Source organism: Harpia harpyja, chromosome 7 (genome assembly GCF_026419915.1).
Source record: "Harpia harpyja isolate bHarHar1 chromosome 7, bHarHar1 primary haplotype, whole genome shotgun sequence".
Taxonomy (NCBI): Eukaryota; Metazoa; Chordata; class Aves; order Accipitriformes; family Accipitridae; genus Harpia; species Harpia harpyja.
The window spans coordinates 2,768,279-2,788,929 of record NC_068946.1 but is presented as its reverse complement, the minus strand read 5'-3'; the positions used below and the strand labels follow the sequence as shown (position 1 = coordinate 2,788,929).

Below are 20,651 nucleotides of genomic sequence, written 5' to 3'. Positions count from 1 at the left end.
ATTTACAAGAAATTCATGCATGAAAGTAAATGGGACTGCATGGTGTGGTTCATTGTTACTGCTGCTCAGTAATTTCTGCACCATGGTTTTGTTTTGGTTATTTAATAGATGCATGTAAACTGCTTTATGAACTCAGGGTGAAAGATCTATACCATATATTTGCCATTACTAATAATTATTTTCTGCTCCATAATTTTATCATACACCGCTGAATCATGTCATATATAAGCTTAAGTTCAAAATAACACCTGAACTTCAAATACTTGTGTGTTGCACTTGTCTCAGATGCATGGATATGCATGCTTCTCTGAAACAGCAATAGGAGAGCTGCCTTAGCTCTGTAAGGGAAGGCACTATAAACACAAATAGAACTTAGCGTAAACAATTTGGGATAGTTTGCTGGCAGATAGTGCTGATATAAAGTGGAAGGAGTGTGTCTGTAGAACTTGTCTTTGCAGAAATGGAGGAGTTGATAATACTTGTGTCACTATTAGAATTCATGTGTAATTATGATGTTTTACAATAAACTACTACTGTAGTTTCTTCTGCAACACTATATTCAGTAATTTCCATTAGCTATGAAGTTTTTAATATCTCAATTCACAAAACAAGAGTTCCAAACTCAATGAATTTTGGTTTTGTTCTACTGATCAAATTCTCTTAAGAGCTGGGCATTATATTGTATTATATATTAATTAATTAATACAAAATATTATATATTTTGGGCATTATAGACTGTGTAACTGATTATCTCAGTATCTCCAGTAAAGTTGAACAAATTTGACAAACTGCAAAAAATCTTTGATGCTGGACAACTTCAGATTTAAGGACAAGGTCATTCAGGTAGCTGCTAAAGAACTAAAATAGTAGTGCAATATATCATTTTGAGATCCCAGTTAAAAATCTAAGCATGAGGAAGTTTTAAAACACATGAATGTTGAGTCTATTGCTGTGGAGTCCTAGTATCTTAGGTATTCGTGTTTCTGGGTGTGACAGAGTTCCTAACATAGCACAGTATAAATGACTGCATAAGTAGATTGCAAAAGAAAGTAAACTTGTGTAATTTTCATTTCATTATTTCAGTTACTTAGTTTATCTGGTTTATACGTGGTTACTTGAAATCATTTAATTTAAACAGAGCAGTTATGCAGTATTGTTTGCTGTATGTTACCTTGGTTCTAAATGGTGACACATTTAATCTATCAATATGAATGATTCTCTTGCTGTAGCTGCTCATACATCACTTACTGGTCATTAGTTCTTCATGTTACTTTGTAGTGTCCTGTTTCAGATACCTGACAAGAGAGTCCTGTGTGATTCTTTAGTGTTAAACAGTGAATGATTTTCACTTATCTGTGTGCTGATTGCCTGATGTGGCTATACAGACATTAAAATTAAACATAGTAAATCTCAAAGGAACGTGGACTTCATTGAGATAATAATAATTTTATAATAATTATATCATTAATGTTTGTATCTGCAGTAGGTGCTATTTAGCATACTTCAGCTGTATTTTGTCCAATATGAAGTTTATTAATTCACCTGTAGAATGGCAGTGCCATCTCTTAGAATAATTTTAACAATTTAAGGCTGATTAGTATTTGTCAGCTTTAGTTGGTGTTTGTAGTGTGCATTGTAGAGTATCGTCTTCCTGCGTAGTTTCAGTTTTTGAATATTATTTAGATACTTGTAAAAGCATGATTGTCCAGAGTTACCACAGATCTATAGCTACCTGATTTCATGAATAACTTGCAGTGGCAGTGCATTAAGTAATAAGCTGCATTTGTTAGTGACTTTGTCTTGGTGCAAGGCATTGCACCAGACCTCAAACACTACTTTGAGAACTGGTTTGGTCACTTACTTTCAGAAGTGCATAAAATATGACTTTTTTGACAGGGAGATGTTCTTAACCTCACCTGACAGCTCTTGGTATTGTGCAATAATATGGTTTTACAAGTTGGCAGTTAACGTACGTATTTCTTTTTCCATTGTTGTTACGAAGAATTACTGAGCTGCTGTTCTTTGAGAACTTTACAAGTTGTAGATTAAAGGTACACTTAAAAAGGTAGCAGTGCTTTTAGTCTGAATTTGAAACTCGGTACAGATCTTTAAAATTATTGTTTTAGAGCTTTGCTTCCTGTAATTTTTGTCAGCAAAGGCAAAATGCAAAGTTATTAGTGCATATCGTTTAAAATGTAAGTTGTAGAATTTAAGGTTCTTAGTTCAGTATAGTACCTTTTGGCTTCTGGCTGAAAGGCATAAGCAAGCAAAATATGTAATATAACAGGTTTTCTAAAATGACTTGCCACACAGTATGAAAATAGGAAAACTATCTCAGTCATGTTGGGAAACTTCTGATATATTTACTGTATTAATCTAAGAGGGGAAAGAATTACATATGCCAGTGGCCATTAACTACAAGACTGTTTCCTAATTATCTCATGGAAGGTTTTGAAAGCACTGAGATGACTTGAGTACATCTCCTCTTTCTTCCTGCACTTGTTTAATCAGTTGGTTTCCTTGAGGCTGTCATTTGAAAAATATTTAGAAAACAGGAGAAAGTCTAGTTTGTATCCTCTGATTTTTGTTTTGCATAATTTTTTTTTTATCTTTGTCCTGCTTTGGCAGTACTGTGTGGGCTTTCGTTATATCAAGAGTTATTCTCACAAATGTCTGAACATACTGTATGGTCTGCATTAGTGGAGTTCAGTATTGGGTTCATGTTCTGAAAACACTATAAAGGTAGAGCACAAGATGCAGAATTTGAGTCAGATTTTATCTGAGTTTTCTTGTAATGATATCTTTTGAGAATTCACCTATTCAAAGCTTTCTCTCTAACAATATAGTGGATGTGAGGAAAGACCTGCATTTTAAAAGGATTTTACAATAACTGAGAATTTACTTATCTCCTGATGGAAGAAGTACCTGGATAAAATTTCATTCTTAAAAAATCATATGTTTTTTACAACACTTGAAATGCTGATAGTTATAATAAGTGAACACGTGTTAAAGATAGATCATTAACACAGTTAATTCCTCCATACTAAAGTATTTTACAGAAGTTAAACACTGTGAGGTGTAATCCTATGGACTTCTGGCAACTGATTTACATTAGTGGGAGCATTTTATATGAGGAATGCTGATTCTCCGAGTATGAATTTGGAGCTTAGAGTCCATAGATGGAATTGTTGGAATATGCAGGCTAATGCAGATATTTTCTGATAAAAGCTTATGTTTTCATCTCATGCAGGGACATCCTGATAACAAACTTGGTTGCATCAATGAGCTATGATGAACTTTGTGATGAAGTGCATGAGATGTGTAATTTACAACAGGAACAGCCAATTACCCTCAAGTGGATTGATGATGAAGGTATTGTACTGAAATACTACTTAGGCATTCTTGGGTTTATTGTTCATTGTGGTACAAAGAAGGGGCATTGAGGAAACTTGTTTATACAAATTTCATATGGTGGAGTTACTTTTTGTTTCTAAATACCAGGGTACATAACCCTGTCTTACAAAGCAGGGAGCTTGGAGAAATGAGCCTTAAAACGTGAGGGTTGTTTGCAGTAACACTTGCATTCACTTCTGTAGAAGTGAGAGCTTTGTAGAACTTTAATGTTTTACTATTCCATATTTCTATGCTGAATGCAAAGTTTGTTTTAATTTCAGACTTTCATAGGCCTAATGCTCTACCCCTCAAAATTCTCCCATTTCAAATTCTTGGCAAGATCGCTTTTTGATGTTTTTAACGCCGTTAGCTTCCAGAATGACATAGGCATTTGCGTCTTCTGAATTGTGATTTATCTCTTGAATGAGTGTGTTTCTGAGAAGCAATGTAATTGTAATACCAGAAGACTGTTTTTAACTCTTCTAGGATTTTTGTATTTTATGCAAGCAAGGTAGGTGCTAAGAGTTCCAGTAATGATAATTGATTTTAACTTTATGGTGGTTGTCCCGGGCAACTGTATGATAGTCACTGATTGCAGTATTGATTATATTAATGGTCTAACATACCCTATTTGAGAATTAGAGGGTAGATGTTGTCTATATTTAAAGGAGCATTATACTAAATTGGTTGTTAATATCCTGTTGATGTAAAATACAATGACCAAACATGAAACAAAGGTGACTTGAATTTGGTTTTATGTTTTTTCCACTTGACTGATACTTCAGAGCACCATTTTTCAAAGATAATAGGCATTAAATAAAAACTTAGCAGAAATACATCGTTTCCCCGTTGTGGTGGGGAAAATGCCCAGAAAAAGAAAATGGGAGAGGGGTTCATATCTGGGAAAAATAGTGTAAACTTTTGTTTTTGTGGAATGTGGGGTTGATAAAATCATGTAAAAACAATTTGTTGTGAAAGTCTCTGTTTCTTATACTGTTCATGGAGGAAAGGTGGACATTGCCAGATCTTACTGTTCTGAGTTATCCTCAGATGTAAAGCAGTTTATCATTATTCCTCCACAAACAGCTGTGTGTGAGAGAAACTTACCTTTTCTTTGCCCTTCCTACAGGGTCTCAAATATTGGCACGATGCGAGATGGGTTTGCGTATTTCTGCCATAAAATGTGGCAGTTCTCTGCAGCCTTAAGTTAGAGCCTTCTGGTTGTTGCGAGTAGTAGTGAAATGGTGATACTTGACACTGAGTGCCTTTGCTACTTTTTTTTGCTTCCTTTTGGAATGTATGTGTCTGTTTATGATTTAACAGGTGTGTGGTGTATCTGTAACTCATGGTGGGCCGAGCTGTTGACCTAGTAGGTTGAGAACAGCTACTATACAATTACACAACTGCACAGGTGCTCGGTTATTTTCCTGTTGCACCTTGCCAAAGCCATGGTCTGCAGCAGAACTCCCTAGAACTGAATGCAGAAAACTGAAAAAATACTAAATTGGTTTGGCTAAGATTTGTAATTATGTGTTCTGTTTTCTTAATGATAGCCTATACCGCTCTCTTAGCTGAGTAGCATTGTTTGGTAGGTGAATGGAATCTCAAAATAATGATTCAGGAAGGAGGTAACCTGTAGTGAAAGAAGACTCAGTCCTTTTAAGATACCAAGGAGTAGTATCAATTATTTTTAAATTTTCCTCTTCTGATTACCAAGGCAGAGGCAGCTGTATTAACTTCAGTTTCCTAACCCTCAGCTTCATGGCAGTCTAATAAAAAGTAACTTGATCAGAAGTGCGTGGAGAATAATTACATTGCATGTGCTTAGCTATTTGAACTGCATGACTGCTAATAAAAGGAAGATTATTGCAGGAAAGAAGAAAACCTCAGGAGTTTTGAGTTGGAGGATTTTAAGACATGATTCCTGTTAACTATTTCTTGGTTTGGATATCTGTTGCATTGGCTGTTTGCGGTTTACTTAAATTAAAACAATGATTTTCTTTTTTTAGTTGCAGTTCTAACAAGTGTTTTCTTCTAGTCTTGGTTAAATACATACCTATATAACCCTTTTTCTAATTCCTGATTCTGAGTTGTTAAGTTTCAACCAATCTGCTGTTTTGGCTGCCCTCAATCCTCACAGGTTTTATGAGTTATCCTATTTGTGCATATGAGTGAATGTTTCCACTTATTGCCACATGTAATTTAAGTTCATTTGACTGATTGCACAAACAGATGTTCTCTTTGAACTCACTTAAAGCAAACAATTGCTGATGGCTTAATGAATAAAGAAAACCTACCAAAGAGCTGAGGAAAATGAATTTTCTGGTGGGCTTTTTTAGTGTTTGTCTGTTTTTGACAAGATCCAAAATGTTTGAACTATAACTCACTCACGATAAAATCCCACGAGCATATAAGGAAAATGGATTGCTGATTTGCAGTACAAATACTTTTGTCTTTCATGTTGCATTGTTGCAGTATTTATAGATCATCAAAAGCAGTGGCCTTCAAAGAGGGCTAGATGCACCCTGGTGTGCATCTTTTTAAAAAAATAAGATTTTTAAAATAAGAAATTAAGCTTTACTTGATTTAATATGTGCCTCGACACTGGTGTCATCACTTAGCCTGTATATCATATGGTCATGTGTCACATGGTGGACAAGGTGTGCTGTGGGAAGAGTGGGTGTTCCACAAAGTTGCAGGGGTTGAGAGCGACACCCTTGCTCTTTGGTCGCTTTCAGTGTATTGTGACGTACTGCAGTTTACGTGTGTCTGGTTAAGTGGATTTATGGATTAATTATCTAGTTTTAACTAAAATAACCCTCACAAGGTAATGCTAATAATGTGAGCACAAGCAGACAACAAGGAAATGGTGGAGCTGACATTTCTCCTACTCTTAAGTATGAACTGTCAGCCACACTACAGGGTAAACATAATGACTATCTAATCAGATCTGACAAGAAGTCAGTCAAAAAGATTCAACATTACCAAGACCAGTATTTGAAATATGTATTTACATCCACTATTTTTAATGATGAACCTCACCCTAAGTGTATGTTGTGTTTTGAGATAATAGATAACGATTGTTTGAAGCCATCATGATTAGCAAGACGTTTAAAAACTAAGTATCCAGAACAAGACAAATCTCTACCTCTTTTCACATCTTTAAAAGATGTTTTAAATCTTGTGATACTCAGTTCGGTACTCTACAAAACTTCACTAAACTTTGTTAAATTTTTAGAAGCCAATTTTGAGGCTTCTTACTTAATAGCAGAAGGCAAAAAGCTGCATACCATTGGGGAAACACTTGTTCTTCCTGTCATGGTAAAAATGGCTGGAATAATATACAGAAAACAAAATGGCGACAAACTGAAATGCATTCCTTTGTCAGAAAATACTTTTGGAAGACGCATAGAAGATATTGCTGAAGGTTTGAAGAAACAAGTATTAAAACAGACTGTGCAGTGTGGGAAATTTGCTATGTGGTTGAATAAAAGTACAGATGTTTCTAACATGTCTCAGCTTATGGTATTTGCTAGATTCTGTTTCAATAGTGAGATGTGAAGATGTAGGTTTTTGTGCATCACTGAAGGAAAGAAAGATGCACTAGAAAAGATACAATCTCAAAGTAAATGACTTTAATAAAAACAATGTGTTATGAAAAAAACTGTGGAAGTCTTCACTGACAGGGAGGCTGATTTGACTGGAATAAAAAAAAAAGGATTCTGGGGGAAGGTTGCAGAGAGCACCACACAGGAAACTCATCCACTGCATCGTTCATAGGCAAGCTATTGCAGCAAAGGAGTTGGAGCCAGAAGTGCATGGAGTGCTACAGGTTGTCATCAATGTAATTAATTTTATAAACCCAAGAACTTTAGGTAGCACAGTGTTTACAATACTTAGTAATAAGTTGGGGAGTGACCATGAAACTTCTGTACCTCGCAGAAGTTAGCTAGTTATCTTGCAGCAAAGTGCTTAAAGGAGTTGTTAAACTTAAAGACGAGTTGTGCATTTTTCTTTTACAAAAAGATAAATGTTCCAAATACGTGGGCATTATCTGTGATGACAACCTTTGTAACTTTTAAGTTATCATATCATGGTTCTGCAGTAAATGAAGTTAAGGTAGTAAGATAATGGGCCTTTTAACAAAGTGTAAATTAATTTTGAATTAAACTTAAATTTTCAGGTTACTAGGAAGTGATCTTGCCTCTTTTTTTTGCTGTGTGTTAAAGATCTTGAAGCATATCTATTCACTTTTGTTGTCTCCTTGCAAACCAACATGGTATATTTCTATCTACTCAGTTTTGATAAAATCGGAAGGAAAAAAAAATTAAGTTGATGCATTTTGATCAAAGCCAAAATATCAGCTTAATATCAAATGACTGAAAGAAAAGCAATCCTGGAGGCTGGTACATTTCTTACTGACTAATTTAAATTCTCCACTTAATTCTTCACTCGTAAATTTGCCTATGTGTTGCTTTTTCATTAGGTGACCCATGTACCATCTCATCTCAGATGGAACTGGAAGAAGCCTTCCGTTTGTATTGTCAAAACAGAGATGAAGGGCTGATTATTCATGGCAAGTATTACATAGTTCAAGAACCTGTATGCATTTATTGATAATCCTAACAGCTGCTTAAATGTGAGATTGGAACAATTCCTTTGCCTGTCAGATAACGTTCTTCTTTATGTAGCTGATGCCCTATAGTTTGATGTTTTAAGAAGGAAATGTTCTTTTGGGTGTGGAGCGCAAAGCTGAAACTATATAGTAGGCTTTGAGAGAACCTCAAGTTCTATACTGCGCAGATTTGTTAATGCTGTAGTGAAGTATTCAGATCTTGCCGGTATGGAACCAAATTTTGATTTTGTCATTTCTCACACAGAATTATTTAAAGGCTTTCAGAAACTGTCTTTGTGTAAATATATCCAAGAATCAAGGAAAAAGTACTACTGAGAATCTTTTCACTTAAAAAATCTAATGTTTATGTTTTAGTTTTCCCAAGTATTCCAGAGAAACCCGGCATGCCTTGTCCAGGAGAAGATAGTGAGTACTAAAATGTTATCATTTTTTAACTTAATTTTTTCAGTCACATGGAAACGAAATACATTGAAAGATTTTCATAATCTAGTGTTAAGTACATGTATATCTGTTTTGTTGTTTCTTGGTAGAATGTAAAATGCTCAATATTTTATCAACAGAGAAATTATGTAAATCAACATTGTAGTAATGTTCTAATGTTTCTGAGGCTTAATACTGATACATCGGGGAAAAAAAGAGATCAGGATTTTAGATGCATATTTGAATGTGGTCCTTTGCTTTTGTAGTTCTTTTGGTTTCTTAACTTGCAGGGAAAAGAAGTGATGTACTGAAGAAGAGGGAGATACAGCCTTTTTTATAAAAAGGCTATTAATCTCTAAAAAACATCTGTGAAAGGTAGATAAACCTCCAGAGGAAGGATACGTGATTGATATGGTTTATCTGTATTTCAATAACTTAAACTGCACAGGGATAGAATGATTAAATAGGTATATAGTCACTTTTCATTATGGAGGGATGTCATCAGTACATTAGTTCATATCTTTGTAAATGTTAAGGAAAGGAATGTGAATATTTGGGTGACAGAGTTACCAGATGATGCTTGGCTAGTCACAGTAGTATGAGTAAAAGCTAACTGAAGGACGTTTGCTCTTCTCTTTGGAAGTTACAAGAGCAGATAAAATTAATTGGTGATAAAAGCAAGTAATGCATACTAGGAGAAGACTGCTTAGTTGATTGGGATCTACACTGACAGACTGCCTAAAAAATGTGTAATGCAGTGGTCAATAGCTGTGAATAGTATTTTTAATTAGAGAAATAATACTAATATACTAATAATTGCTCTATTGAGAACTTTTACTGAAATTTAGAAGATGGAGTGAGGTGGAATAAATACCAAAATATTACAGTTTAAATATGATTTTTTTACTTTTAAACTACAGTAGGTGAAAGGTTAAATGTAAAAAGCAGAAAAGTTTTTACATTGTGACTAGGTTATTAAAGTTGTCTTATAGAAAGAAAGGAGAGTAAATGTGCAATGCTATCTGCTGTCCTTGTTCAGCCAATTAGAGGAAATAAAGACTGTTTTCTACACTGATTAGAACTGTTAAAGAAATTATTTTCCTTGAGACACTTCATTTTTTTCCAGAAGGAAGAAGATGATATCTATGTGGTCTTCCCAGTTTCTTGCTTGGCTCACCCTAAAAATAATTTGTGTAGCTGTTTGCAATATATTATTTTCCATATATCTTGATTTTTTTCATGCCTTGTTTAATGTTCTTGTTTGTGTACTTCCGTGTATCTATCAGAGTAGTAGCTCAGTGGGTTTCTTATTAATTTTGCTCAAGTTTCAACAAGGAAATGGGCAACCGGTCCATCTTGCTGTATCATGTAATGTACTTCTACTGCACGTGCAAGCGAATAAGACTTAATTTCAGTACTTGTTTGTCCATGAGTTAAAATTCAAGTGAGGACTGTGTAGTTATATTTTACTGTATGTTGAAAATATATAGGTTTTACTATGCTGTCGCTTTCCAGTTTAGCTTAACAGATTGAAAATATCTATGGGAAAATATTTTCAGGCTCAAGTTTCATGATCATTCTGGAAAGAGAGGTCTTAGTTCTATAGATTTAAATGTGTTCTTGATGTGAATTGTATACAAGGAACACTGCTTTATTCTGGGACCTGAGTTACAGAAGGGGTTATGTCCTAAGCTGAACGTCTTCCCTGGAACAGTGTCAGGTTTGCATCGGCAGGCAAAAATTGAACTTCTGTATCTACAGAAAATGATGTTAGCAACAGTAGAAGTTTTGTTTTTCCCTGTATCTTGTTACTTTTCCCAAATCTTACTTTGATAATGATGTTTTAGGATGTTTGGGTAGTTCAGTGTCTTGTGTGCCTTTGTCTTTTGTGAGAATTACAGTAAAAGGGGAGTGATGGAATTTAGGGATTAGCTAGCCTTAGAATGCTTGTAATGTTCTACCAAGGCAGATTTTGATGCCAAAGATAAAGAAGTGTTAATACTTGATCATAGGTCTTCAGACAGTGTTCTGTGAAACAGCTGTCTTTCAGTGAAGACAGAACAGTTGACTTCATTTAAATTTCTAACTTTGGGGTGGCTCCCCCCTTAATTCTGCAACTAACAATGGAACAACCAAGTCTGGCATCACTACAGTATTTGAGAGTATTTCACAACATGCTGAAACCTATTTGTTTTCTTTTTCTAACTTGCTTTTAACTTGTTGGATGAAAATTGTGTGGAGTGAGCTCATATGGGCATCCGTGCTGCTCTGCTTTCCCAATACAAGAACCGAAGGAACCAGCTGACTCTAGCTCTGCTTCCGTTCTCATAGCTCTTTAAAGAGGGAAGGAGGAAATACTCATGTTGTACCAACCTAGACTGGTGATAGTCCCAAATAGAATTATGTGCCCTTGTTTGTGAAAATACAAAGCAAATTTATGTGAAATACTGTCAAGAAGAGTAAGCTAACTGGAGGAGAGAAAAGGCTGTTGCTTAAAGGAGTATCTGCGCAAATAATGTGGCATGATAAAGTTCACTGCAGTTTAATGATCTCATTAAAAGTGTAGATATTTGAGTATAAAAGTTTTTTGTGTTAATTTGTTAGATGGTGTAGTTATTTCAAGCCATGAGATGAACTACAGAAGCACATAGATTAATGTGACTCAGTTGACCTGGTTATTCCGTCTGTAAGGTATTTCTCCCTGCGTGGTTTTACAGGTCATGTTGAATCATACTTTGATTGTTTAAAAAGTCTTGTTTAGTAGGATGTGCTTGGTAAGTGATTTGTGGTCAGGTTTCTCATAATTTAATGAATTAATTCAGTGCATATTGCCTCTTTGCATCCATGGGGCCTGCATGGAAATCTGGTATTGTGGCCTAGTTGTAATTATTTTCAAATTGTTTTACAACAGATGTATTAAATTGTATCGGTGCTAATTTAGCATAAACTAATGCATTCAGTGTTATTGCTTGTTGGCTAAAGGTATACAACAAATATCTGCATTGCACTTAGACTGTATGGAAATATTATGATATTGGTGATATATAGTTTATTGAGAGGACTGTTTATTTTGACAGGACTAAAATATTGTCCTTTGTTCAGAAAATATTCGGTATGTTTCAAATTCTTTTTTTACTTGGCTTTATCACCATAGTTATGTTCATAGGAAATCCTTTTAAAAAATGAGGATATCACATATGCGGTTTTCTAGAGCATCATGTTTACACCATAAAGGAGCTTGTGGAACTTGTGAGTTTGCCTCAAGTTATTTCCAGAGACAAATAAACAGTTAACTAGTTGCTCTGTCCAAAATGGGCTTCTACTTAAATTAGCAGTCTCTAAGTGTGGACTTCTAGTTTGTTACAGAACTGTGGACAGTTTGAAATGGAATTTTTAAACAAAACTATTCAATTCCAAAATAATTTCACTTGCAATGTATTGCTCAGGCTTGTTTATATTGGGTCATAGAGTGACTGTTTCTAATAGTATGTGATCTTCTGAATTGCAGGTATTTTGTGGTGAATTTCTGTAGAATTATAGGTTTTTCTTTCCAGTTCCTTGAGAACAATTATGCTTTGGAAGAAGAGTGCAGAAATACATACCGAATGTTTTGCATTTATGTTGAAATCTAGTAATACAGTTGCAGGCTGTCCTGGACATTTGTGAAATTGATAGGGTTTTGAGATTGTACCAGCCAGCAAAGCTTGAAATAAATGCATGTAATCCATTACTGGGATAAACCATCTGACTAATATTTCAGTTCTATTTGCATGCCTTAAGAAAAGTTCTTTTTGTGCTTGAAGAACCTACCTTATATTGATGTGATGCTGTCTGTAAGATTAGAATTTGCACAGTCCCCAGCATCTGAACTTGCATTGTCTCTGTATTCCTTTTGCTCCTGAATTTTTGCACTTTCTCTTCTCCCTGCCAGACCCAGCTCCCATTATAAATGTACTGCTGCTGTTGTAGAAACAGAACCTTTTACCTTCAGCAAGACAGTTAACCCATCCCCACAGACGGGAATGGCAGTGCTGCTATGTGGGTGAGGTGGCAGGATTTCTAAAACGTCTTGCATCTCTTCCCAGATATTGAATGTGACCCCTCGTAGGCGTTTCTAGCATCTGCTGGACTGGAGCCTTGGATGCTTTATCACAATGTTTCCTGATAAAGATGGCAGACTTTTAGGCCAGTCTCTTGTCTTTAAAAATACTTTTACTTTTACTTTTTTAGCAGATGAGCTATTCTTTTGGAATTGATATTAAAGAAGGTTGTTTCTGAAATGTTGAGGTGTGTATTTCTCCTCTGTGCTCATAAGTGATAGCCTTCCTGATACCCTGATACAAAGCACAGTATCTGATTGGCAGTTTTATAACTTAGTTATTGTAGTCTCAGCTTATTTACACTGGCAGATCTTGATCTGATTTATCGCTCTTGGTGCTGCAGTGCATTGAATAACAAAGCATGTTCAGCTGAACAATTTCTATCGATTTGTAGGACTTCCCTAATGGAATTGCCGGTTTTATCAGAGAAATACTTGTTTTTGTGACATCAGCTCCTTGACATCCATGCCATGTTTTAGTTTGTGCCTCAGCTGCTAGCTACAGCCTCTCAAGGGAGCCAGTACCACCCGTGCCTGGATACATGAGGCAGAGATGTGAAAGGGAGAGACGGGGGTAACCAGTCTTCCATTAAATATTTGCTCTTAATGTTCGAGCTGATCCTGCCTATTGTCCTTGGTATCTAATGGTATTCAAACAGCGGCATCAGTGGAATAAAGGGAAAATGTTTCATTTCATACCTACTACATTGTAAAGCGTAAAGAATTACATGCTGAAGAAGCTAAAGAATAAAACCCAGTGAGTAATGCATGCTTTTTCTGTAGATTTTATGTATCATCATTGTGATTGCTGTTATGAATTGAGGCCATTGATGCAGTATGTGTGTACGTGTGGTGCAGTAGATAATAGAACTCAGCATTTTGGTTATGATACAGTTGCTTTGCCTACCACCCTCCTTTGCAGCCATAGATTGTTACAAATGCAGAGATTCCTACTGCCTCTTGTGCGTAGGGATGTGGCTGAGAGACCTCTCAGAAATGCTGATAAAATTGCATTGAAAGGACTCCTGGGGAATGTATTTTAGGAGGAAAAGAACAGAAGAGTGAGTGATGCTGCTGCTGCTAATATTGGAGATTAATGAAAGAAATGTATCCAAAAAACCCTGACGGTATGTGTTCAGGGCCTGTTTATTGTAAGATTGCTGATGTAAAGATTAACGATTTAGAAGCATCGTTTTCTGAGGCCTTTTTGTTGAATTGTGTTTAGTGGATTGTCTTGGATGTTTTTTAATTGTGAAATACTTGTTTTGATTTAAGGCTTACTTAGTTTCTAATATTGTCAGAATAAACTGTGCTAGTACACTTCTGCATTTTTATAAACGAACAAATAGCTGTGTGTATTTAATGTTAAAATGAATCTTGGATTTGGGTAGCTAGTGCTAACAAATTTTTGGTTTCATTAAATAGAAGAATGCAGACTAGGAAACCTTTAAATAATTTCACAGAAGAGAATTAACATGTTTTTAATGTATAAGTACCTATGGCATTAGTATGACAATAGGCTAATGTTTTTATTATCTAATATTTCTGGCTTGTTTTGCTGCTTTTTTTTTTTTTGGTAATGATTACACTGTGTTGTGGATGTCTCTTATGCTCTTTGTTTATCTGCTCAGTATTTTAGCATTAGGTGTTTGGACTTCATTTTTCCCCAAGCCGTCTTTCTTGAAAATTTCATCATAGGGTTGAGTAAAGGTATCTTACTAACCTAATTATTGTTGAGAGCTATTTTATTTTAGGTATAGATATTTGGTTTTGCTTTATATTCTGCCTGATACTACAAAATAGCTCTAAAAGGCTTCTTGCTACAGTAGTGTGGCCTGTAAATATTTTTCTAGCTCATGAGGCAGGTTTTTCCCTTCATTTGTTACTGTATTGGCAGTAGTGATTAGGTTATTCAGAGCACGTGAACCAATTTCATCCCCCAATGAAGAAAGGAACTATTGCGACTATAGAGACTGTTCTGAAGACATAGATTGGATTGCACTGGATAATTAGGCAATTTTGAAACTGCTAGTAACCCTCTCCTGGTTTTTAGTAATTGAACTGACTGAGGGGAAAATTGTACTTTTTTTGATGTAAGATGTATTGTTGCTTAGGAATTGAAAATAGCTGTGTCATAGTTTCTCAAGAATACCTGAAATCTATTCCTCTGTCTTAACTGTGTACCATGTTTGGTTTTTTTCCTATGTGGCATATTTGAAAAAATACACATACAGATTATGAGAAAGGGTAAGTTACTGAAAACAGAATTGTAGTTAAAGGTCTGTTTTGCTTATAATCATTTAATGTTTTTAATTCTAAAATAATTTCAACATTTTTCTTAGCTATGAAACATCCAGTGAAGAATAAAGAGCTAGGCCTCCCTTTGATATCTTACCTTACTTTAAGATGCTGGATGTCTTAGCAGATGTTTGTATACCAATTTGTAAACTATAAACTAAAAATACAATGGAATAAGGAATGCTTGGGTTAGTTTTTTAAGCGTCATAACAAATAGTGTGTGTGGCTTTTTTGTTTTGTTTTGGTTTGGTTTTATTTATTCCACGCACACCCCTCTTAGCTATTGCTCAGAATATAGTATAATCATGCAGGAAAGATGTCATCCGGTTTTAGAAAACTTCTCTTGAATGTAATGTCTGGCTCCGTTCCCCTGTGTAATGTCTCATACTTCCAATCTATATAGTTCTCATAAGTTGGTAAATCCACTTTTGATATACAGGTATTTGGGGTAACTAAATTGGCAAGAAGGTGATGAAGCCTTTTGTGTTATTTGTTGGAATTAGTGGACGTCTGTGAGCCTCTTAAACCTTTGTTAGGCCTGTCTGTTTCAGTGGCTTGAAAGAGCTATTTAATGTGTAACCTTTTAAATGATATGGTCAAGGTTAATTATATATTATACATGGGATTCTGTGTAATACTTTTTAAAATTAGTTGCTTTATGCGGGTTATGGTTTTTAATATTTAACTGAGCCACAGAAATAGCAGTAGAGGCCTGCAGGGCAGATAAATGGACTCTTCAACGTTTATCTCTTGGATTTTTGAGTTGCTGTGTAGGAAACCAGATTTTGTGAGAGATTTTTGGGTGCTGCTAATTTGAAATGGAGAGCACTTCAGAAGTGAAGCCTTGTAAGACTAAGTAGTGACAGCAGTTGGCTAGCCTCTGAAGACTTGCTGTCAGTACAAATCTGGATGGTAAATAAATCTCCTGAAGTAAACAAGCAAAAAGCAGCTAAATTCAGGCATGCTGAAAGGGTTGTTTTCAGAACAGGCATGCGAGTCCTAATCATCACTGTCAGTGCAAGAGTTAAGGGTGGAACAGACTATGCAGTTCTGTCCTTAAACCACAGGGGGAAGGTAGTGACTTGGATAGTGGGAAAAACGAAAAACTGAGATCCTCAATAGTGACTGGAAAGCACCTCATTTGTAGTTCTGAAGTTCCATTACTAATTCTTCTGCATCTGTATGTGCTTGTCCTTTAATTATTAACTGGGGAAGTATTGAAAAGGAAACAAACTATTTGAAGGCAAAACTCCAAGATTTTAGTACAGTCCTCTTTACTTTTACAATAACACGCTCTTTCTAATAATAATAATAGTATTATATGCTTCTTCCTATAATTTAGGTTACCTACTGCATTCTTCAGTAAAGCAGGTACAGATGCCCTGTGATTGTCAACTCTGATAAAAACTATTCTTACCCATAGGGATTGCAAAGGAGGGAAAACCTCAGGCAGGCAGTAAGTAAAATTGATATTGTAGAGCCTGAAACAATAGGTCTGGGATTGGAACTGATCCATTAATGTCAAGGTGCAATCATTGTTTTTAACAATAGCACTACAAGCTATCTCAATGTTACTTGAAACTTGTTAGAAGGAATAGCTATCATAAAATGATTTTACACAGCAGATCTCGTATTATACACAGATAATGGAGAGCACAGTAGAAGTCAAAAGGGGTTTAGGTGGGAAGCAGTTTGTAAACTTTGCAGATCTGGTACAATTGTCTTCCTTTCCTCTGTGGAGCGAGTTGAAAGCCCCCTTCCAAAAGCTGAAAGACAAATACCATCACTAATTTGAAAGATTTAAACATGCTTTCTTTAACATGTTAAACACTATAGCTTTGCATTGACAGACCAGATGAAAGGGCAGGTACATAAGACTGTATCGTACGCAATTTTTTTTCCCCATAAGGATGAGAAGCTCTAGGATGGAAGGTTGCTTTCTTGGGAAACAGTAATTTTCTGCATCATAAAAGAAAAGAATTAACTAAGCTGGAAGACTTACTCAGTTTGCTGTTAGAATTAGTTTATAATCATTTAATCCAGAATATTAATGGCTATGATGAGTAACTCCTGAAGCTATTCAGATGTTTTTATCTAGCTACTGTCACTAAATAATGATAAGTTTAGTGATACTTTACATTGCTGCAAACTCTACTTCTTATGTTATACTTGTGAAATGTACAAATGCTATATCCACATAGTATATGAGGAAAATTAGGAGTAAAAGTACCAATGGGAGAATCTCTCAGAGATTAGTTTTATTTATTGAATGAAAAAAACTGAGCATAATTCATAGAACTCAAATTGTGATATAAGAATGGGCACTATGTGCACTTAATTTCAACTTGCTTTCCTCCTGATAAGAAGCAGAATAAGGTACTGTGAGGTACAGATGTGTCAAAACTGTCAGACTGAAAAGCAGTAGATCTGGAGAGTTAGTCCTGTTGCAAGGTAATAGTGTCCTCTGTCATACTGAGGTATTGCATACTTTTCTGGGTATAATATTAGCAGACAACTGATTAAATTGGAAAGAATTCAGAGAAATATGCTCAGGAGTCTGGTTTCTTAGGAAAGATAAAGTACACCTTTATGAAGTAATAGCTAAACTGAGTTTCTGTCGTTCTACTAACACTGGAATAATGTAAACATTGGGAAGGGAAATGGAACTGTTTTAGAGTGGATCATAAGCTGAAGCAATGGAACCATGCTGTGAAGGAAAATAGCTTGACTCAGAAAATGTGTCCTAACACTGAGACTGTAGGAACCAAATAATGGTTTCAAGGGCACTGTGAAGGCCACCATATAAAAGCTTTATGAATTTGAAATAAATGTTAAATCCATTTTGAATAGCTGGTGGGGTTTTTTGAACAGTTTTGCATTTTTAGTGATGATCTAATCAAATAGGTGTTGGTGCCTATCACTTGAGGGCAAATCAAGTAATTCGATGTGCACTGGAACAAAACCTTAAGAAATAACATCAATTTAATACAAATGGTAACAATCTAAAAAATAGTAACTCCACGCTTTTCATGAGAAGTAGTTATGAACAGCCCATGGTAAATGCATTGCTTAAGTGGGGGGGAGGTAGTAGCTAATTTTAATTTCCATTTCATTCTGAGCACAGGTTCTGGAAACACGTGGTAGTTCTGTGATCAGCTTGATTTTCAATAGCGGTTCAAAATACAAAGAGTTGTACAGGTAACTGAAATAAGGGGAAAATCAGGTGTACAAGATGGGCCACAGCCAAATCTATGGAAAGGTTTCAATGCAAGGAGAGCAAGACTAGGACTTCAATGTAGAAAAAGACAGCTGATGAAATATGATACAATTAATTTAAAAATCATGTATGGCACAAATTAAGCGAAATCAGTTTCCTACAGGACAAGAAGTGGGGCTTTTAAAATGAAGTCTTCTAAAATGTTTTCTAGAGGATTTGTCAGTAGTTAGCTTTTTTTTTTTCCCCTCCAACCTTTTCGATAGACATGTTACAACTTGTCATTTAGGATAAAAAATGAGACTAGGTGAAGATTTGTACTGACCAAGTTTTAACTGACCACACTTCGACAAACTGGATTCCGTTTATTCTGATTGTTGTCGAACTCAGTCACAAAAAGAACTGGAATTCTCATACCTTTTAGCTACCAATAGATATGAATCATGTGTACTCAAAGGATTAACTTGTTCTAGAAAATGTGTAGTGTCAAGTCTAGATTAAGATTCCCTAGCAAGTCTTAAATCATGCAGGCTACTGATAACATAAAGTAGAACCAAATTCCTGCAGGAAACTTCATGGGGTTGCTCCTTGCTTCTGTTTGCAGCCTTCGGTAATTTCAGATTGTATAGAAGACAGGCTTTCTGTTACCAGGCTTTTATTTATAATAGAAAGTAGTACTTCATGTATGTAATGAGACATAGAAGTTTGTTTTTAAAAAAAAAAAAAAAAAAAAAAAAGTGGCCTGCAAAGTGGATGCAGATGTAGACTAGAAAAGTCGAATGTGTTCTGCTTCATTAATCTGGGCTTTGTTGCATTAAGTGCTTGCTAAATACAAATTATAGAGGTTTAGTTGAAGATGTAAAATTTGTAAACGTGAAAAATGAGCAATGTGTGGATAAAAATATACCTACATGAAGGTGCCAGTTTATAAGTTCGGGTAAGTAGAATACTGCTCAGGGGTCTCTTGCATAAATGGAGTTTAATACTAAAGAAATGCTTCATCTCCTGCTGAAGTTATTTTGCTACAGATCGCTTAAATATTCAGAACTTCATTTTGATCTACTTGAGTCCTAAGTTATTTAAATTTAATTATTTAATTTACCTAAGTACTGGTTCAGTACTCTTTCAGCTTGATTAAAAAACATTTTAATGCAGATCTTAATTCATGTTAATAGAACATTAAATGCGGTTTTCATTGTAGTAAATCTTTTAATGGAAGTGATTTTTATTTTGGGACACTATAAGATGCAGTCATCAAAAGAAGCCTTTTGGACTTTTATTACAATGCAGTGCAAGCTTGGTTTTGTGGTGCAGGTAACCACTGTGGTTTTGTAGACAGGAGACACATCATGAAAGGGTGTAAAGTTTAAAATTGCATAGAAGGTCATGTTAGAGAAGGGAAAATTTGAACTTTTTCTTTCCTAAACAAAAATATTAATCATCTTCAGAAGTATGGATCCACCACCAATTGTCTTCTGTCCCTTTTCATAACATATTCTTTCAAATTAGAGCAACAAATACAGCATCATTTTATCCTGTGTTAAGGACAGCCTTGCAAAATCCGTACATGTCAGCAAGAGACGCTGAGAAGGACATACAACAGATTGTGATCACTGACATGCACCGAGATCCTCATAATCGGGACATCTTCACTCCTGGAGTAGCATACCATAACTGAATTTGTGAGGATTTCTTGAGTGACACTTTGTGTACTTTGCTATGTTATTTTCAAGTATGTCTGATAAATTCCACAAAATCATAAAATTCTGATAGTGGATTGCAAAATTAGGATCTTTATAGAAGAGACGTGAGCCTTGCGTAGAAAAATGTGTTCGAGTTCCAAGTTATTTCTTCAACAAGCAGTAAGAAAAAGCCTTGTGAAGTAATGAAGTGTCTTTTGGATACTGAAAGCATAAATACCTTCAGCCACTTTAAAATATTTTAAGTGATACCCTTTTTCCTGTACATCAGCCATCTTAAATTCTTGGGGTTTTTGGTTAAGAAGGATTTTAAAATAATGCTAGTAAAATAATGCTCTCCTCTATTATTTTGTCCTGTAATGCTATTATTTTGGCATTTGGTTCCAAAATAATTACCCTCCTTCCAAAGAAAATGAAAATTTAAGTTCATTAGTATATGCTGGAAAGAGTACAAAAGCTTCTATAGACCCTGTATACAGGTCAATGTATCATTGTATACTTAAATCAACACTTTTCAGCAAACAACTGTCTTGATGCATGAATACCAAATTTGTTTTCACTTAATTGACAAACATTTTTGCTTTGGCTAGGTAATAAGGTATGAGTAAACTCTGTGCTGTTAGTCACCGAGTTGTATGCTTAAAGGTTAGTGATTAGTTAATAATGGTTAGTCTCACAAGTAAAAAGAGAATTCAGATTCTGTGATTGACTTCACAGTTGGCATTCTAGAATTCAATACAGAAGTAAGTGGATCACCCAAAGTTGCTGCAATTTCTCCACCAAGTGACCGGGAGAATCCTATTTTTATCCTAGTTTAATACCAGATTTATCCATCTTGGTAATGTTGCAAGCATATTCAACTGTTCAACTCTTACATGTGTAGCAGTCTTT

General features: G+C 35.2%; 1 protein-coding gene across 4 annotated transcripts in view; it reads left to right on the top strand.

The window, feature by feature from the left end:
- Nucleotides 1-20,651, top strand: part of PRKCZ (protein kinase C zeta) — a 70,002-nt gene that overhangs the window by 3,504 nt on the left and 45,847 nt on the right. For 2 of the 4 annotated variants that reach the window (XM_052791260.1, XM_052791259.1), the window contains exons 3-5: nucleotides 3,251-3,372; nucleotides 7,880-7,969; nucleotides 8,384-8,434. In XM_052791260.1, coding sequence (XP_052647220.1) covers nucleotides 3,251-3,372; nucleotides 7,880-7,969; nucleotides 8,384-8,434 — 263 coding nt within the window. Of the gene's footprint in view, nucleotides 1-3,250; nucleotides 3,373-7,879; nucleotides 7,970-8,383; nucleotides 8,435-13,052; nucleotides 13,306-13,521; nucleotides 13,676-20,651 lie in introns of those variants that run through there. The other 2 variants (XM_052791262.1, XM_052791261.1) reach the window with 2 other exon arrangements.